The sequence below is a fragment of the Vombatus ursinus genome, unplaced genomic scaffold (assembly GCF_900497805.2).
Source record: "Vombatus ursinus unplaced genomic scaffold, bare-nosed wombat genome assembly UNPS02014781.1, whole genome shotgun sequence".
NCBI classification, from domain to species: Eukaryota; Metazoa; Chordata; class Mammalia; order Diprotodontia; family Vombatidae; genus Vombatus; species Vombatus ursinus.
This window is the reverse complement of record NW_020954559.1, coordinates 48,729,542-48,748,001: the sequence shown is the minus strand read 5'-3', so window position 1 is coordinate 48,748,001 and position 18,460 is coordinate 48,729,542. Positions and strand designations below refer to the sequence as shown.

General features: G+C 38.4%; 1 protein-coding gene across 1 annotated transcript in view; it reads left to right on the top strand.

Annotated features, from left to right (window-relative positions):
* Nucleotides 1-18,460, top strand: part of LOC114046349 (sodium/hydrogen exchanger 4-like) — an 81,022-nt gene that overhangs the window by 10,026 nt on the left and 52,536 nt on the right. Inside the window, exon 2 of the mRNA XM_027866656.1 lies at nt 7,932-8,395. Within this exon, the coding sequence (XP_027722457.1) occupies nt 7,932-8,395 (464 nt within the window). The remainder of the gene's footprint in view (nt 1-7,931; nt 8,396-18,460) is intronic.

Sequence of the window (18,460 nt, the reverse complement as noted above, 5' to 3'; positions counted from 1 at the left end):
TCTATTTCTCTCTGTCTCTCTCTCTCTGTCTGTCTCTCTGTCTCTCTCCATATAGCTGCCACTGAGCAAGCCTGCTTAAAGTTATGCCTGGTGTACCTCCCAAATCCCTGAGTCTGTGTCCTCACTGGCAAAGATACTGTCAAAGATATTGGAGGGAAAGAGTTAAGAAAAGATTTCAGAGAAATCTAAGAAGACTTGTTGAAATTGATGCAGCATATGTGAGAACTGGGAGAGCAATATCTATAATAACAACAGTATAAAGACAAACAGCTTTGAAAGACAAAAATTCTGATCAAATCAAGACAATGACCAACTACAATTCCATGTTTCATGATGAAACATGCTACCCACCACCTGACAGAGAGATGATGGAATCAGAGTGCAAGTATACATATGTGTATATACATATATGTATATATTTCCCTTCCACCTCCTCTACCCCCCTCATTAAAACAAAAAGAAAAAAAAATCTCTGTAACAAATATGCATAGCCAAGTAAAACAAATTTCTGCATTGACTATGTCATACACATATACACATATATGTCACATATGTCTGTGCAGATTCTTGCATAAGCCATGTCATATACACATGTGTGCATACATGCATACATGCTTAGTATATATTGGCCTCCTTTCATTTATATAGGCATTTATATTGGACATGACCAATGAAAGAATTTATTTGCTTGACTATGTATATTTGTTATGGGAGTTTTGTTTTTCTTTCTGTTTTAATGAGGGTGGCAGAAGAGGTGGGAGAGAAAGGTGAATTTTCATTAACTGAAAAATAAAATAAAATTTTTAAAAAATCGTCAAACAAAAAAAATTAAAGGAGAAAATCAAAACAGAGACCTGTGTATGTTGGAAATGCATGTAAATCTTCTGAGCTATTCACAGGGGCCCTGAATCCTTTTCAAAGATATTGTTAAGGGAATTTATGTTCAGGTAACATTTGAACTAGTTGGCCTTTGAGGTTCCTTTTAATTAAGATTCTGTGACTTTGAGAATCTCAGCTCCATTCTTGGCAAACTCCCCCATCCAGTCCCTACTTCCCCTTCTACTTTTGCTTTAAGTGAAAAGTGGCTTTCCCTGTGAATACCCCATGTGCCTGAATCTTTCTATAATTTCTTCTTCAAATCTCTGTAACAGGGTTAGGAGAGGGCAGCTAGATGGTACAGTGGATAGAGAGCCTGGCCTGGAGTCATGAAGATTCATTTTTCTGAGTTCAAATCTGGCATCAGACACTTACTAGCTATGTGACCCTGGGCAAGTCACTTAACCCTGTTTGCTTTAGTTTCCTCATCTATCAACTGAGCTAGAGAAGGAAATAGCAAACCACTCCAGTATCTTTGTCAAGAAATCAGGGGCAGCTAGGTGGTGCAGTGGATAGAGATCCAGCTTTGGAGTCAGGAGGACCTGAGTTCAAATCCAGCCTCAGACACTTGATACTTACCAGCTGTGTGACCCTAGGCAAGTCACCTAACCCCAATTGCTTCACTAATTAGCAAAATAAATAAATAATTAGGAAATCCCTAAATGGGGTCATGGAATGTTGGACAAGACTGAACAGGGTGAGGAGGAAATATTGGCCTGCTCCTTGATTTCCAGAGCTGCTTTTAGCCATTCATCTATTACTTTCCCTCAATTACCTTTCGTCCTTTGTGATCTGTGGTATGTGCCACCCTCTCCCTATCCTTGTAATAGTCATTTATTGACCTCTAAGTCATTCCCTTCAGATTCTCAAGATTTATTGCATTGACCCTCCCCAGCACCCCCTCTCCCCTCTCCCTACCCGCTCCCCATGGTATTCTTCTCTTATTATAATGCTCAGGGACTTCGGTATTCATATCAACAATTCCTCTAACACCATAGCCACTCAATTACTCAAACTCCTCACTCGGTGACCTCTTTCCCCCACATTTTGGGAACACATGGTCACATGCACATGGTCATAACTTGGAACTTCAGGCTGCCAGGGAACTGAGCCAGAGGCAGCTAGATGGCACAATGGATAGACTTTACTTTAGATCCAACCTCAGACATTTACTAACTATGTGGCCCTGGGCAAATCACTTAAACTTCATCTTTCTTCAAGTATAAAATGGGGATAATAATAGCACCTGCCCTCCAGGGTTGTTTTGAGTATCAAATGAATTAACATTTGTAAAGCATGTAGCACAATGCCTGGCACATGGTAGGTGTGCTTGATAAGTGCTTGTTCCCTCCCTCTTCCCCCCTTCCAGATCTGAAAGTTCAGAACTGTGTTCTCTGATCACATGCCTCTATCTCCTTCTACCATTTCCACTCCTTCACTTTGGTCTTCAAACTCATCATCACCTCTAGTCCCTTGACCCTTACCTCTCCTCCCCATCTATCTCATTCCCTCTTCATCAGCCTCATAGCCAGTCCTGACCTCATGATCTGCTACTGAATGATTCATTAGCTGCCACCTTAAAATTCCTCACTGCCAGGACCTTCTGCCATTACTGATCTACTAATCCTCAGACCTGGGTAACAGCCACTGTCTGTTTTTTCCTCTCTTATTCCAGGCGTCCGAAGAAAGTAAAAAATTGAGCTGATTTCACCGGGTGTAAATTTAGAGTTATAACCTTAGTGAAGCCCTAACTGTTGCTTAGCAATTCTTTTGTCTGCTCTTATTGGTTCTTTTTCCTGTTCACCATAGTAACTGTTTCAAACCTTTTTTATTTCTCTTCCTGCCTCCCAACTATAACCTCATTTCCACTCTCACAGTAAGTAGATGACATCTCTTCACTGATAAAGATATCATATATTGAGAAATTCCTCAACTTACCTCTTCCACTCCTCAAAATTTCTAAGCATCATCATCTATTTTTTTTACTTCCTTTATGTTTCAGAAAATGAGGTATATCTCATCCTTGCTAAAGTTAGCCCATCTCCCTGTGCCTTTGATTACATCCTACGCCCTAGAAGACATCTCTCATCTTCTTTTCCATATTCCTACAAACATTCCCTATTCTTAAAAAAAAGAAAGAAAAGAAAGAACCTTTTTTCACCCTTCATTTTTTTTCTTTTCATTGCCAAGCTTTTTGAAAAAGTTGTTTACATATCATGCCTCCACTTCCACATCACTCTCTAACTTTAACTTGATGAAATCTGTCTTCTATCCTCTATACTACTGAAATTACTCACTAATGACCTTGTAATAGTAAAATTCATTCATAGCCTTTTTCAGTGCTAATCTTCCCTATACAGAATTTGACCCTGTTGACCACTCCCTTACTCCTCTAATTTTTTTCCCCTTTATTTTATGAGACACAACACTCTTCTGGTTGACTTTTCACCTCTCAAAAGCTTCTGATCTGTCTTCTGTGCTAGTCCCTTGCCATCATCCTGACTACTTCAGGTGTTTCCCATTGTTCTATCTGTGACTTTCTCCCTTCTTCTTCTTCTTCTTGTTCTTCCTCCTCCTCCTCCTCCTCCTCCTTCTTCTTCTTCTACTGTCTTATTCATTTATATGGCTTCAAATACCACTTCTGCACCCAGGATCACATCTCAAACTTTCTACAGGGCATCAAAATCAATATCTGATACTTCAAACTCAACATGTCTAAAATTGAAATTATTATTATCCTTTTTCTCCAAGTCTGCTTTTCCTCGTGTCTGGTCAATTTCTATCAGTGGGACCAGGCATCTAGTGTCCCATGTTTGAAACTTTGGTTTCACTTACCATTTCAGTCTTACTTCATATTCCTTCCTTTCATGAATTTGCTAATCCAGTTACAGGGGGGAAGGTATCTTGTCCCCATACACAACATTCTGTTTTGCCTCTGTACTTTTCCTCAAATTCAGGTCAGTCATTTCAGTCATGTCTGACTTTTTGTGACCCATTTGGGGTTTTCTTGGTAGAGATACTGAAGTAGCTTGCCATTTCTTTCTCCAGATTATTTTACAGATGAGGAAACTAAGGAAAACAGAGTTAAGTGACTTGCCCAGGGTTATATAGCTTGTAAGTATCTGAGACTGGATTTGAACTCACAAAGATAAGTCTTCTTGATTCCAAGCCCTATCCACCAAGCTATCTAAATGCCCTTCCGCAAATTATCTGGAATATATCCCCTCTCCCCCACCTAATTTCCTTTAAAGTAGTTCAGGTACCATCTCCTAAAGAGTCCTTTTCTGACCCTCCCCACAGTTGTTATCAAAACATTCTCCTCTTCCCTAAATCAGTTGATATTAATTTATCTGTTTACACATATTCCTCCAGTACAACCTAAGTTCTTTAAGAGCATGGATACTTTCATTTTTGCCTTTGTATTTCAAAATCTGGAACACTATAAGCACCTAAAAATAGGTATTGAATTGAATTGGCATTCTGCCTGACTCTGATGTCTGAAGAATACTGGGAATGATAAGGTGAATGGGAATCCTGTGATATAAGGAACATTAGAAGGAATTGGGGATAGTTAGTCTGGAGAAGAGAAAACTTAAGGAAGTATGATAGTTATTTTCAGATATTTAAAGGACTGTCTTGTGGAATTCCACAATAGAAATTTGAGACTAAAAGAGGAAAATGATTAAAAGATTAGTGCTCAATATAAGGAAGAGGCTTCTATAAATTTGGAAAATACCATGGATTTCTCATGAAGGAGTGAGCTCCCTATTACTGAATGTTTGATTAAACAATTAACCATGTATTAGAGGATGTTGTAAGAAGTTTCATGCTTCAAGTCAAAGTTGGGCTAAAGGACGTCTAAGGATTTCTTCCAATTTTAATTTTGTGATTTTATAGTCAATCAGTTACCAAGTTATGTGATTCTACCTTTCAAATCTGTCTCCTCCTCAATTACTACTTCTATAATCATCCTAGTAATGAATCCCTTTTAGATTGGATTAGATTAGAATGGCCTCTTCCCATCCTTAGAAACCCATATCAAATAATGCTTCCTCTAATAAGTCTTCTCTGAAAGGAAGGAGAAGAGACTGGGAGTAATGGCTCTGGTAGATGGATTAACCTCTTCCCCACCTTGGACACCACATAGCACTTTCTTTATACCTCTCTCCCTGATAGTTATTTGTGTATATGCCATATCCTCCTAGGGGAATGTAAGAGCCATAAGAACACCATCTAGGCTTTACCTAATATTAAATTCTTTCCCCCATCACCCATCACAGGGCTCTGCACACACACACTAGATGCCTAACAAACATTAAATCATTGAACTGAATTAAAGTTAACTGTCATATCTCTGAGTAATAATAATTATATTATTTATTATCCCTAACATCTGGTTTCAAGCTCAGGCTTAATTGAAGTCCAATTGAAGCTTTGCTTCTCATTCTCTTTTCTTTACTTTTCCTTGTCTACAAGCATTTTCATTGCTTTCTGATCAAGAAGGGACCCTAAAAATAAACAATTCTAATCTTGATTTTGCAGATATAGAAACTAGGGTCCCCAAAAGTTTTATTTTGCTTAAAGTCACACAGCTTGAAAAAAAAAAGGCAGAGCTGAGATTTGAACCTCATTATTCTGACTCAAATAAAATGCAAACTCCTTAGGTTTAGAGATTTTAGTTTTGTTTTTCTCTTAAATCCCCAGCACCTATGGTAGCACAGTGCCTGACACACAGTGATGCTTAACCATTGCTTATTGAATTGAATCAGCTCTACTCCAGATTCAGAACTCTGTTCATATCCCATGCTGCAATCCTTGGTGGATTGAAGGTGGGGAGATACAATAAAGAATACTACATAGGACTTCTGGAAGCCAAAATGACTGAATGAGCAGTAAATTGTTATAGCTCTCCCATATTCACCTCCAAACAACCATTTAAAAAAACCACCCTAGAACAAGTCCCAGAAGAGTAGAGCCATTGGAAAGATGGGGTGGAGTGGGCTTTTAGCCTAAGAAACTTGGAGGAACAACAAGAAAGGTCTGTCTCATTGTGGTAAAAGGGGAGCACAGTCCAGGATGGGAAGCATTCCAGCAAGCCAACAGCAAACCCCACCTCAACAAACCACTAGGTGATCCCGAGCCCTAGTGTAGTGGAGCAGGCATATATGAACACCAGGATACCCCAAGTGCCTTAGCAGGAGGTGGTAGACAAAAACAAAACAAAGATGAGGAAGGAAAGGGTAAAAGGAGAGAGGGGACAAACAGGAGGAAAAATGGGATGGAGGGAAATGCACAGTTAATAGTCATAACTGTGAATGTGAATGGGATGAACTCTCCCATAAGATGGAGGCAGATAACAGAGTAGATCAAAAAACAGAACCCTACAATATGTTGCTTACAAGAAACACACTTGATGCAGAGAAATACATAGTGTAAAGGTAAGGGGCTGGCACAGAATCTATTATGTTTCACCTGATGTAAAAAAAAAAATAAAGAAATAAAGGCAAGGATAGCAGTCATAATCTTAGGCAAAGCAGAAGCAAAAACAGACCTAATTAAAAGAGATAAAGAAGGAAACTACATCTTGTTAAAAGGTACCATAGACAATGAAGCAATCAAATTAGAAGAGCAGGGGGAAATCTACTTATCAGATCTATGAAAAGGGGAAGAATTCATGATGAAACAAGAGATAGAGAGCATTGCAAAATGTAGAATAGATAATTTTGATTACATTAATTTAAAAGCTTTCATACAAACAAAATCAATGCAACCAGGATTAGACGGAAAGAAGAAAGCTGGGAAACAATCTTTACAGCAAGTGTCTCTAATAAAGGTCTCATTTATCAGATATATATAGAGAGGGAATTGAGTCAAATTTATGAGAATACAAGCCATTCTCCAATTGATAAATGGTCAAAGGATATGAACAGTCAATTTTCAGATGAAGAAATCAAAGCTATCTATAGGCATATGAAGAAGTGCTCTAAATCACTTTCAATTAGAGAAATGCAAACTAAAACAACTCTGAAATACCACCTTACATCAGATTGGCTAATATGACAAAAAAGGAAAATGTTAAATGTTGGAGAAGATGTGGGAAAATTGGGGCACTGTGAACTGATCCAACTATTCTGGAAAGCATTTTGGAACTATGCCCAAAGGGCAACCAAACTGTGCATGCCCTTTGATCCAGTCATACCACTACTAGGTCTGCATCCTAAATAAATCACAAAAAAGGGAAAAGGACCCACATATACAGAAATATTTATAGCAGCTCTTTTTGTGGTAGCAAAGAATTAGAAATTGAGGGGATGCCCATCAGTGGGGGAATGGTTAAACAAGCTGTAGTATATGAATGTAATGGAATACTAACGTTATTTTTATAAATGATGAACAGGCAGATTTCTGAAAAACCTAGAAAGACTTGTACAAACTGATGCAAAGTAAAGTGAGCAGAACCAGGAAAACATTGTACATAGTATCAGCGATATTGTATGATTATCAACTATGAATAACTCAGCTTTTCTCAGCAACACAATGATCCAAAAAAAGCACAAAGGACTCAAGGAAAGGAAAATATATCCATATCTAGATAAAGAACTGATGGATTCTGAATGCAGATTGAAACATTTTTTTTTTCACTTGCTTTGTTTTTTTGGTGTTTTTTATTTCTTTTGATCTGTTTCTTCTTCCACAACTGTAATGAATAAGGAAATATGTTCTACATAATAGCACATGTACAAACTATGTCAAACTGCCTACCCTTTTCAGAAGAAGGAGAAAAATTTAGAATTCAAAATCTTGTAAAAATGAATGCTAATTCCTCCCTTCCCTCCATGTACCTCTTAAAAATTACTTTTGTATATATTTTACATTTATTTTTCTGTATACACAGTTTCCCCCAACTGAATGTAAACTCCTTGAGGGAAAATATTATTTTATTTTTGTCTTTGCACACTTCAGCATCTTACACACTGCCAGTCATATACAATATTAGATATTTAAATGCTTATTGAATGAATGAATGGAAACCATGCCTCTCTGCTTTCTCCTAGGTTTCCATCTCTATCACAAGCTTCCAGGTCTTATGCCAGAGAGCTGTCTCCTGATCATTGTTGGTGCTCTTGTGGGGGGTATCATCTTTGGCACTGATCACAAATCTCCACCTGTAATGGATTCAAGCATTTATTTCCTGTACCTCCTTCCACCTATTGTCCTCGAAGGGGGTTACTTCATGCCCACCCGGCCCTTTTTTGAGAACATTGGCTCCATCCTATGGTGGTCCGGGATGGGGGCCCTCTTGAATGCCTTTGGCATTGGCCTCTCCCTCTACCTGATATGCCAGGTCAAGGCTTTTGGCCTCAGTGATGTCAACTTGCTTCAGAATCTGCTCTTTGGGAGTATGATCTCTGCGGTGGACCCAGTGGCAGTGCTGGCAGTATTTGAGGAGGCTCATGTGAATGAGCAGCTATACATGATGATCTTTGGAGAGGCCCTGCTCAATGATGGGATAAGTGTGGTAAGTTGCAGGGGATGGGAATATTGAGTGAGGGGTTAGCAATAATTGGGTATCCATAGGGCTAATTGAGATGATATGTTCCCAATTGGCCATTATGGGAAGCATGACAGGTTTCAGATTCAATGGTGTATATGATAGATTATGGTGATTTTAATTAGTGTCTGCATTACTTGCTTGATAGCTTACTAATTCTACTTGTCATTTGGTAGACTAAAAAATAACATAACAAGTAGCTCTGTAGTTAAATTCAATTTTCCACTTAGCATGCAGAAATTGTTGCTAAGGGCTCTTCTGGGCTTTCACACTGTGGAAGAAGCAATAGTTAAAGGGTTTTATCCTCCTGTTTTATCCTTCTTGTTTCCAAAAGAATTGAGTTAAATGAATATTACTTTGATGGCAGAAGACTGGGGAGTAGGTTTTTTTTCTTTTTAAATAATAGCTTTTAAATCACTCCCAATTGGGTGACTAACCATGGAATAGGTACAAATGTAGCTTTTTATAAGAGAAAAACTAATGTTGGAAAAAGAACACTGGATTAGGAGCAAAAGATCCTGAGTTAAAATTCTTGTTCTGATGTGTTCTACCAGTATGGCCTTAAACAAATCACCTAACTTCTGTGGGCCTCAGTTTATTCTATCTATAAAGTTAGATTAGATGACCTCTCTGGTCCCTTACATAACTTTAAATCTTGTAATCCCATATTAGCTACATTCAGGTAAAGAAGAGGGGGAAATTTACTCAGAGGACAAGTCAATGCAATTAATTTATGGTCCAAATTCCACTTGGGAGCTTGGAGTCATCTAGATAGGTCTGTATTATCTAATTTGACCAGGGAGCAAAATCCTTCAATAACCGTGTAGGAGTGGCTATAGACATTTTTCTTCTTATCTGAGAAAAATTTAGACAGAAATGCTACTGGCCAACATTTTGATAGCATCATTTGCTTTATTGTTTTTGTTTTTGTAATCTCCGGCATTCTTTGGGCCAGAATTATATAGGATGAGTTGGTCTGAAGGCATTGTCATCTGGATGGGTGGTAGGAGCCACTGACGGACTCGCAGACTCACCAAAAATATCTATGGTCTATTTATGTTCCTATAACATGTGCAATTTATAGCTCTCATACACAACCACTTCAGCATGAGCCTTTTTCCACACATTCTGTTATTATTCATTTCATCTGTTCTTAGTGGGTGACCGAGGCTATTTGGGAACTACTTTACAAATACATTTTTGTTCTTAAATTCTTTCAGAAGCTCTGTTTGCCCACTGCCTGATACATCTAGTTCTCTTGTGGTTGGTCTCAATTATTTCACCAAACATAGATTTATTCTTTATTAGCTTTTGCAGTACCTGGGAAATGGTATGGTTCAGTGGAAAGAGAACAAGACTGGGAGTCATAAATGTTGAGGGATGGTCCTGGCTTTTGCCACTAAGGATATGTGTGACCTTGGGCACATGATGAAAATTTTGTAGACTGTGGTTCCCTTATCTATAAAATGAGGTGGCAGATACCTGTAATCCCTGCTACTGAGGAGGCTGGGGCTAGTGGACTGCTAGTGGACTCAGGAGTCCTGAGCTGCAATAGGGCTCAAGCTGATTAGATATCCAAACTAGTATCTATCTGACACCAATATTGTCAGTCTCTAGCAGCGGAGGCAAGCAAAGAGTGGCAAACAGGCTCAGGCTGGAAATGGAATAGGTCAAAGCTTCTGTACTGATTGCGCTGAAATCAGGTGCTTGAGTGACCACTGCACTTTTAGCTAGGTGGGATATAAGGACCCAGTCTAAAAGAAAGAAAGGAAGGAAGGAAGAAAAGAAAGAAGAGAAGGAGGAAAGAAGGGAGAAATAAAGAGGGAAGAGGGAGAAAGAAAAGGAAGGAAGGAAAGAAAGAAGGAAATGAGAGAAAGTGTGAGAAGGAAGGAAAGAAGGGAAAGGAAAGAAAGAGAAAAAGAAAACAAAGAAATGAAGGAAGAAAGTAAAAAAGAAAATTATGCAAATGATTAGACAACCTCTAAGTCAGGACTTCTCTAATACAGTTCTAAAAATAAGTAAATATATTTTCATAAAGCCATTTGAATAAAAACTGAACTCCATGTCTTTAAGTATTGCCTAGATCTCTCTTCTTTAAAAAAAATTGACATCTTTTATTTTTCTATCACCTTAATTTCTGAATATATCTTTTCTCCCTCTTCCACCCAGTAAGCCATCCTTGTTACAAAGAATAAAAAGGAAAAAAAATAAGTCTCATATCAGCTGAGCCTAATAGTAGGTGTAATGTTCCACACCCATAGTGCTCCACCTCTGCCAAAATGGAGGAGGCCCTATTTTATCTGCCTGGCCCATAGCAAGCACTTAATAAGTGCTTTATCTTTTGGAGAGTTGTATTTCAATTCTTCACCCCTGCCAATGTAGATCAAAACTTCTTAATGACTTAATTGGTAAAATTCAAATTTTTGTGGCTGAAAAATTCATCACCCTGAGGTCAGCTTGATAATTAGCCTCTCCAATATTAACTGGTCTCCAGAAAACAAACATGCAGTCCCCTACCAGGTGCAATTATAAAACTTTTCTCATTTGACAGGGTCTGGCAAAGTTTGTGGTCCACTGGCAAAATGTTTGAGACCTCAGGGACACTTCCATGACCTATGTGTATACACACACACACACACACACACATATGTGTATATATATATATATATATATATATGTATATTATATATATACACACACACACATATACATATATATATAATAAGGTAATAACTATAAAGTTATAATAACTCATAGAAATGATTTGTATCTATGGTATCCAGCCATAGTTTTATGGTACCTTTTATGGAGTCACTGATACATTATCTCTGTGGTAAATTTACAGAACAGAAACCATTAATTGTATACTGGGCCACTCCTATTACCCTGACTAAACAAAACCAATCGGACTCTCAGAATCAGGTTTAGAATACAGATTGTGGTCAGGGCTAAATCAAACCCTCCATTTGTGTTTTAAAAGTCAACATACTAAAGAGTCATATCTATTAAGGCAAAGGGCCTCTTTGAGTATCACAGAAACTGCTTTTGCTCTTTTGGCTGGAATAGAGAAAGCAAAAGCCATTGAAAGGCAGTGCATTCTCAATTTGGGATGATAAATGGGGCAACTATGTAGAGTCATGCTCAAAACCACTGAAGCAGAACAAAAGAAAACCTTTGCCAAACTGGAAAGGGCTCTAGGCAAGGTCCAGAAATCCATGGGCTCAAGAAATGAAAAGGACTTTAGAGATAACAGTGACTATCTTTGCCCTCACTCTTTGAAAGCCAGATATGTTATATTTCTCCCTTCCCCCAGGGTTCTCCAGTACCCTTAATGGAATTTGGGGTGTTTAGTCACTCTGCCATTGACTCAAGACCCCACCATTTTGTGTTCCTCCAATTTTAGGGGTCCCCCAGTTCCATTTAGTGGCAACAATCAGATTAATTTTACAAAGGAACATTTACTTCAAGGTACAGCAAGAACAGACCTACATATATCCCCCTTACCCCATAACATCTAGGGACATAATAACCTTTTACACCACCTCAGTCTAGAGAGTGGAGGGATGGAGCATTAGTTGTTGAGACTATATAGCATGGTGCCACCAAGTTCCAACTGCAAAGTCCTACTGCGATTGTATCCATATCCCAGCATTGTGGCTTCTCCAATCTTCTCTTCTGGGTTAGAAGCAACATCCAGCCTAGAATACTGCTCCCAAAATCACCATGGCTTGAGTATTCAGGTCCAGGGACTCCATCACCTGTGTCTATAACTGAAAAGGCCAAATGAGATAGACCGAAACCCCAAGCGTGATTCGCAGGGTCAAAGGGCCTAAGGTAGAGAGGGAAGATAGACATTCTCCCCCATCCAGCTCAATACACGGTATGTGAATTTCAGATGAACAGGACCTTCATCTCTTAGATACTGCCAGAAAAAAAAAAATGAGACTATCTGAGTCTGGTAGTTTTAAAGATGTAACCTGTTCTGGCTACACAAACAGTGGGAAAAGGCTACTCTTACACATGTAGTAGGGAAATGTAGTAGGATGTCTTATCCCAGTATCAGGATCTTGCAATCTTTCTCATGGATGCCTTCATCTCAAATGATTTGGGCATGTGCCTTGAAGTTACACTATAAATAAATCTAGTCCCACCTCTTGTTTTAGAATTGTAGAGACTGAGGCCTACAAGGCTTCTTAGAATCATAGACTTAAGAGTCAGAAGGAACCTCAGAAGTCTTCTAGTTCTCTCCTCCCCCCTCCCCAGCCACAAACTTTTTTTTTTCTTACAGTTAAGGAATCTGATGCCTAGAAAGTGACTTGCCAATAAACACACAGCTAACAGGCTTCAGATTTGGGATTTTAATCTGGATCCTTTCTCTCCAAATCCAGTGATCTTTCCACCATACATTTGAAATTTATTTCCTCTCCTTGTTACTATCCACCGAAAGGTGTAAGCCTTTACCTTACTTGTAAGACATGTTGCCTAATTTGGTCTGGACCCATGATTTTATTTGACTATGTGACTTGAATAATTCCCAAATAAATACTTAAATGTCATGCAGAACTGAATTTCTTGGCATTAAAATGTGTTGTTCAGTCATTTTTCAGTCGTGTCTGACTCTTTGTGACCCCATTTGAGGTTTTCTTGGCAAGATTCCAGAGTGGCTTGTCATTTCCTTCTCCAGATCATTTTACAGGTGAGGAACTGAGGCAAACAGGTTTAAGTGACTTGCCCAGGGTCATATAGCTAGTAAGTGTCTGGGACCAGATTTGAACTCTAGAAGACGAGTCTTCCTGACTCCAGGTTCCACACTCTATCCACTGCACCATTTGGCTGCTCTACAGCATTAAAATTATGTGTATTTAGAAACAACATATGTTACAACAAGTGGCTCTTATTGTGCCTTATTTCTCCACCTCTGTCCCCATCTCATTGTATTTTTGCCTTGAGTCTGCCTTTCCTACTTACAGTCTTAGCTCTGCCTTTATTTCCTTTGTGGTTTCTTCTCATTGCAGGCATAGTCAGGATTCAGGTTTTTGATACAATATAAAAATTGAGAAAAGCAAAGTCATCTAAACATGTTGACATAATGCAAACTCCTCATTATGCAGGAACTGATTCCCTACGTCCCTTACTTCTCCCCTTCCACCCTCTATCAGTCTACTTCTCTATCATTACACAGCTTGTCAGTCATTCCTTCACAGGAGAGAGATCAGAAGTGAAACTTAAATCATGGCAAATGTTTATTAATTAATAGGTTTGTTTCAGGACTAGGTGTATATATGTGTGTCAGGGGAGAGAGGGCAGAGATTTGAAACTAATGAATAAAATTAACTTTGTGGATTATGTATAAATTTCAGATATTTCTGCTAAATTCCCCCCCACTCCTAACTATAATTTAAAATTCTTAGGATCATAGATTTAGAGCTAGAATGACCTTAGAAATCAATCCACCCCCTCATTTTACAGATGAGAAAACTGAGGCACAGTGGATAGCACAGTGGGTCTGGAGTCAGGAAGACCTGAATTCAAACCCCGTGCTATGTGACCTTGAGCAAGTCACTTAGCCTCTGACTGCCTCAGTTTCCTCAGCTATAAAATAGAAATGATAATGGCACTCACCTCCCCAGATTGTTGTGAAGATCAAACAACATAACATTTGTAAAACACTTAATAAAGTGCTTGTCACACAGTAGGTGCTTCATAAATGCTTGTTTTCTTCCTTCTTTCTAGGATCATATAGCTATTAAGTATCTAAAGTAGAATTGGAACCCAGACTTTCCTGATTCCATATCCAGCACACTATTCATGATACTAGAGGTGTCAAACATGCAAATGTGGCCCACATCCCTAGTGCCACTGGAACCAAATTAAAATGTAATTGGGAGCCATTAAACAAAATAAATAAAAATGTAATAAAACATAGATGACATTTAAATTTTAAGCTAAATAAATAGAATTAGTCTGACGATTAGACTCTCTGCCATTGACTTAAGACCCCACCATTTTATGTTCCTCCAATTTTAGGGGTCCTCCAGTTCCATTTAGCGACAACAATCAGATTAATTTTGCAAAGGAATATTTATTTCAAGGTACAGCAAGAATAAACATAGACACATTTTCCCCCAACACCTAGGGGCATAATAATCGTTTATACCACCTCAGTCTCTGTGGAGTGGAGGGTTGGAGCATTAGTTGGTGGGACTATATAGCATAGTGCCACCAAGTTCCAAGTGCAAAGCCCAACTGGGCTTGTATCCATATCCCAGCATTCTGGTTTCTCCAATCTTCTCTTCTGGTTGGAAGTAACATCCAGCCTGAAATCTTGCCTCCAAGGTCACCATGGCCTGAACATCCAGGTCCAGAGACTCCATCACCTGTGCTGATAACTGAAAAGGCCAAATGAATTTGTTGCCTGGTTCTACACCCTGTTGCTTCTTAAGTTCACCATGGTGGATGATTCACTATGGGACATGGCATTGGAGCTGCCTCAGATCTGCTGCCAATTAGTTGATCAATCAACAATGAAATACCTACTGTATGTCAGGTGCTATGATGGGCATCAGGGATAAAAAGACAAACACTATCTATTGTTCGTGGAATGTTAGAGATAGGAGATTATCCATCCCAGTCCTCATTTCAAAAATGAAGGAATTGGAGCCCAGAGAAATGAAATGACAGGCATACAAATACATAGCTAGTAAATGGCAGAACCAAGATTAGAATGTAAAGCTTGTGATCCTTAATTTACTGCCTACAGCATGTTCACCATTCTCCTCCTTAGCTGCTAGGAAAAGACACGTGCTTCCTTCTATAGTGTCCACCTGTGCACTGTTGGTAAGTAATGAATTTAAAAATACAGGACAATTTTGCTTACATCCAGCCAACGTTTATATATTTATATCATTTGGCTTTGGCAACAGTTATCCAAGAGACACTAACATTGCTTCTGGAAAGGGCATATGAATTGAATATCTTATAGTTCCATTCACCATCACTGTGACTTCCCAAACCAAAATATGCTGCCCAGTCTGCTATATGTAGTTTCTACTCCATTAGAATATAAGCTTCTTGAGGGCAGAGACTACCTTGCTTTTGTATTTGTATCACCAGCATTCAGCACAGTGCTTGGAACTTAGTAAATACTTATAAGTGATATGCATTCATTTGATACAGTATAGCCTTGCTTATATCTAGCCAGGTTTTATAATATTTATATCTTTGGATCATGCAAACTACAAGGGGAACTTCTACACCTTCATCACAGTTACAGTCTTATTACTTTGAAATAATGTGCATACTAGATAAGTTTCCACGTGGCAGCTAGGTGTCTCAGTGGATAGAACACTAGATCTGGAGTCAGGAAGTCCTGAATTCAAATTGGCCTCAGACCCTTACTAAATTTGTGATGCTGGGAAAGTCACTAAAGCCTCAGTTTTCTCATCTGCCAAATGAGTTGTTGTGAGTTGTTGTGAGGATCAAATGAGATAAGATTATAAAGTGCTTTGCAAAGCTTAAAGCACCAGATAAATTCTAGTGATGATGATGATGATGATGGTGATAATGATGATGATGATGATGATGATGATGTGGTGTCAGGATGCATCAGGAGACTTTCCTTGTAAGTCAACCCTGTCCTGTGCTGGAGAAAAGTCCTGAAATGCCTGTTATAAAACAGTAGAGTTGAAAAAAGACCATGGAAATAATCTGATCCAAAGCCCTTATTTGGCAGATGAAGATACTGAGTCCTAGATGGGAGAGTTCATTTGTGCCATACTACGTTAGTTTCTGATCTATCCAAATTTGTGAATGTGTAAATTATACCTGTGTGTATATTGTATACAGCGTAGCTCAATGTGGCTATAGAAGGTCTCATAAGTAGAGCATTTGGGGGGTGGGGGGGTTGTCATTTGAAGTTGGGCACACCATGTCTAAGAGAGATACCAAACAATTGGAAAAGAAAATACACTCTGATATTTGATGCACATTGTCCCAAATCCACCTCCATCATCTCTCCATATTTTTCAATATTCCAAGAATTTGGGAAGTAATGCCTGTAGAAGCATCAGGGCCTGCATTAATTTTCAGATCATCCACAAGAATGTATTATCTGTGGCCTGTGCATAATGCCATGTAATATGTGTGTCTTCAGTAAATAGGAATGAATAAATGATTGAAAAAGCATTTATCAAGCAATTACTATGTGCAAAGCACCAGAGAAAAAAATAGAAAAAAGAAGACAGTCTCTGCTAATCAAAGGGCTCTACTTTAATTGGAGGAGATAGCACATATAGGAGGATTCAAAGGAAGGTTGTTTGAAAAGCCTGTACAACCAAAAGGGGGCTGAAGCAGAGTTGATGGCAAGACCAATCATGATGGTATGGACACCAAAATGAGATCTTCACCTTCATTTTTCTCTGAACATTTTCCCTTCATTCCTTTCCATTTTGCCTCCTTTGGTGGAGGAAAATGACCCTTTCATGATGAAGAGAATCATCTATGTTTATTGCTTCAATTGTTACTTTTTTGCTAGAGCATCTTAAATCCATATCTCTATCCTTGACCTCTTACCTGTCATCTAGGTGGCACATTGGATAAATCACTGGACCTAGAGTCAGAAAGACCTGAGTCTACATCCATTCTCAGACCTTTACTAGCTGTGTGACTCTGGGCAAATCACTTAACCCTATTTGCTTTAGTTTCCTCATCTGTAAAATGAGCTGGAGAAGGAAATGGCAAATCACTCCAGTATCTGCCAAGAAAACCCCAAATGGGGTCATGAGGAGTCGGACATAACTAAAAATGACTGAATATGAAAAACAACAACTTTCTGACTCCAGATCCAGTGCTCTATCCACTGTGCCATCTAGTACCCTTAGGGGTTCCTTATGAAAGTGGAGATAGAGATAATACACACACATACATACACCTATGGGTAATATATACATATATACACACATATGTATAAATATGTATATATGCACTATACATAATATATATTTTATATTTCATCATTTCATGAAACTCAGTCTATTCAAAGCTATATCCACTGGTGTCCCTTCTGGAAAGAGCTCCCTGCCTGGGCTGGATAATTTGAAGTCACCTTTGATTCAGGAAGCTTTGTATATAGAAAAAGTGCTGAGTTTAGATCCAGAACTGGGTTCAAATCACAGTCTTTCAATTTACTTCTCATGTGACCTTAGACAAGTCATTTCATTTTAAAAATATTTCTTGTAATCATTCCCTCCTCATTGCTGCCCACTGATTGTAATATCTTCTCATGCTTGTATTACTTCAACAGCCTTCCAGGCCCTTTCTCTTCCACCATCCTTCACCTTCTCCAATACATATTAAACACTCTGATGACAGTTTATTTTCTCCAAAACACTCACTTTTTACTGACCAATCATGTCTTTAGAATACCTGAGGTAAAGTATGTAACCTACATTTTGACACAGAGGTGATGGACAAATGGTTTAGAAAGCCATAAAATTTTAGACATGATCACTGTGTAGACTGACTTTTCTTGACTATGTTAATTTGTTACAAGGGGCTTTTTTCCCCTTTCTTTCAATCTGGGGATTGGGAGCAGAGTGGAACAGATTAGCAATAGTGATACCTTATCCTTTGTGCCCCGCAAAATAAGGCCATTGAATAGTCTTAAAAATATACAAAGTGCCATTGAAGGAATTTCAGACAGAAGCACAGACAAGTAGGATAGTTTTGAAAGTAATATATAGAATATAGTATATATTTTTTTCATTTTTAGAAAGGAAGATGTGTGAAATAGAGATTCACAGTTTTGTAGAGAATCCTATTTTATGTTTTATATATATATATATGTGTGTGTGTGTGTGTGTGTGTGTGTGTATGCCCTTTTTCATTGTTTAATTTCAGAATGAAAACAAAAAAAAACCCAGCAAATAAATCAAATACTATCTTCATCTTATCAGTCTCTTATTTAAAAGCCTCCACTAATTTGAAATCCTAGGATTTAGAGCTCAAGATACTTTTAAATCATCCAGTCCAACC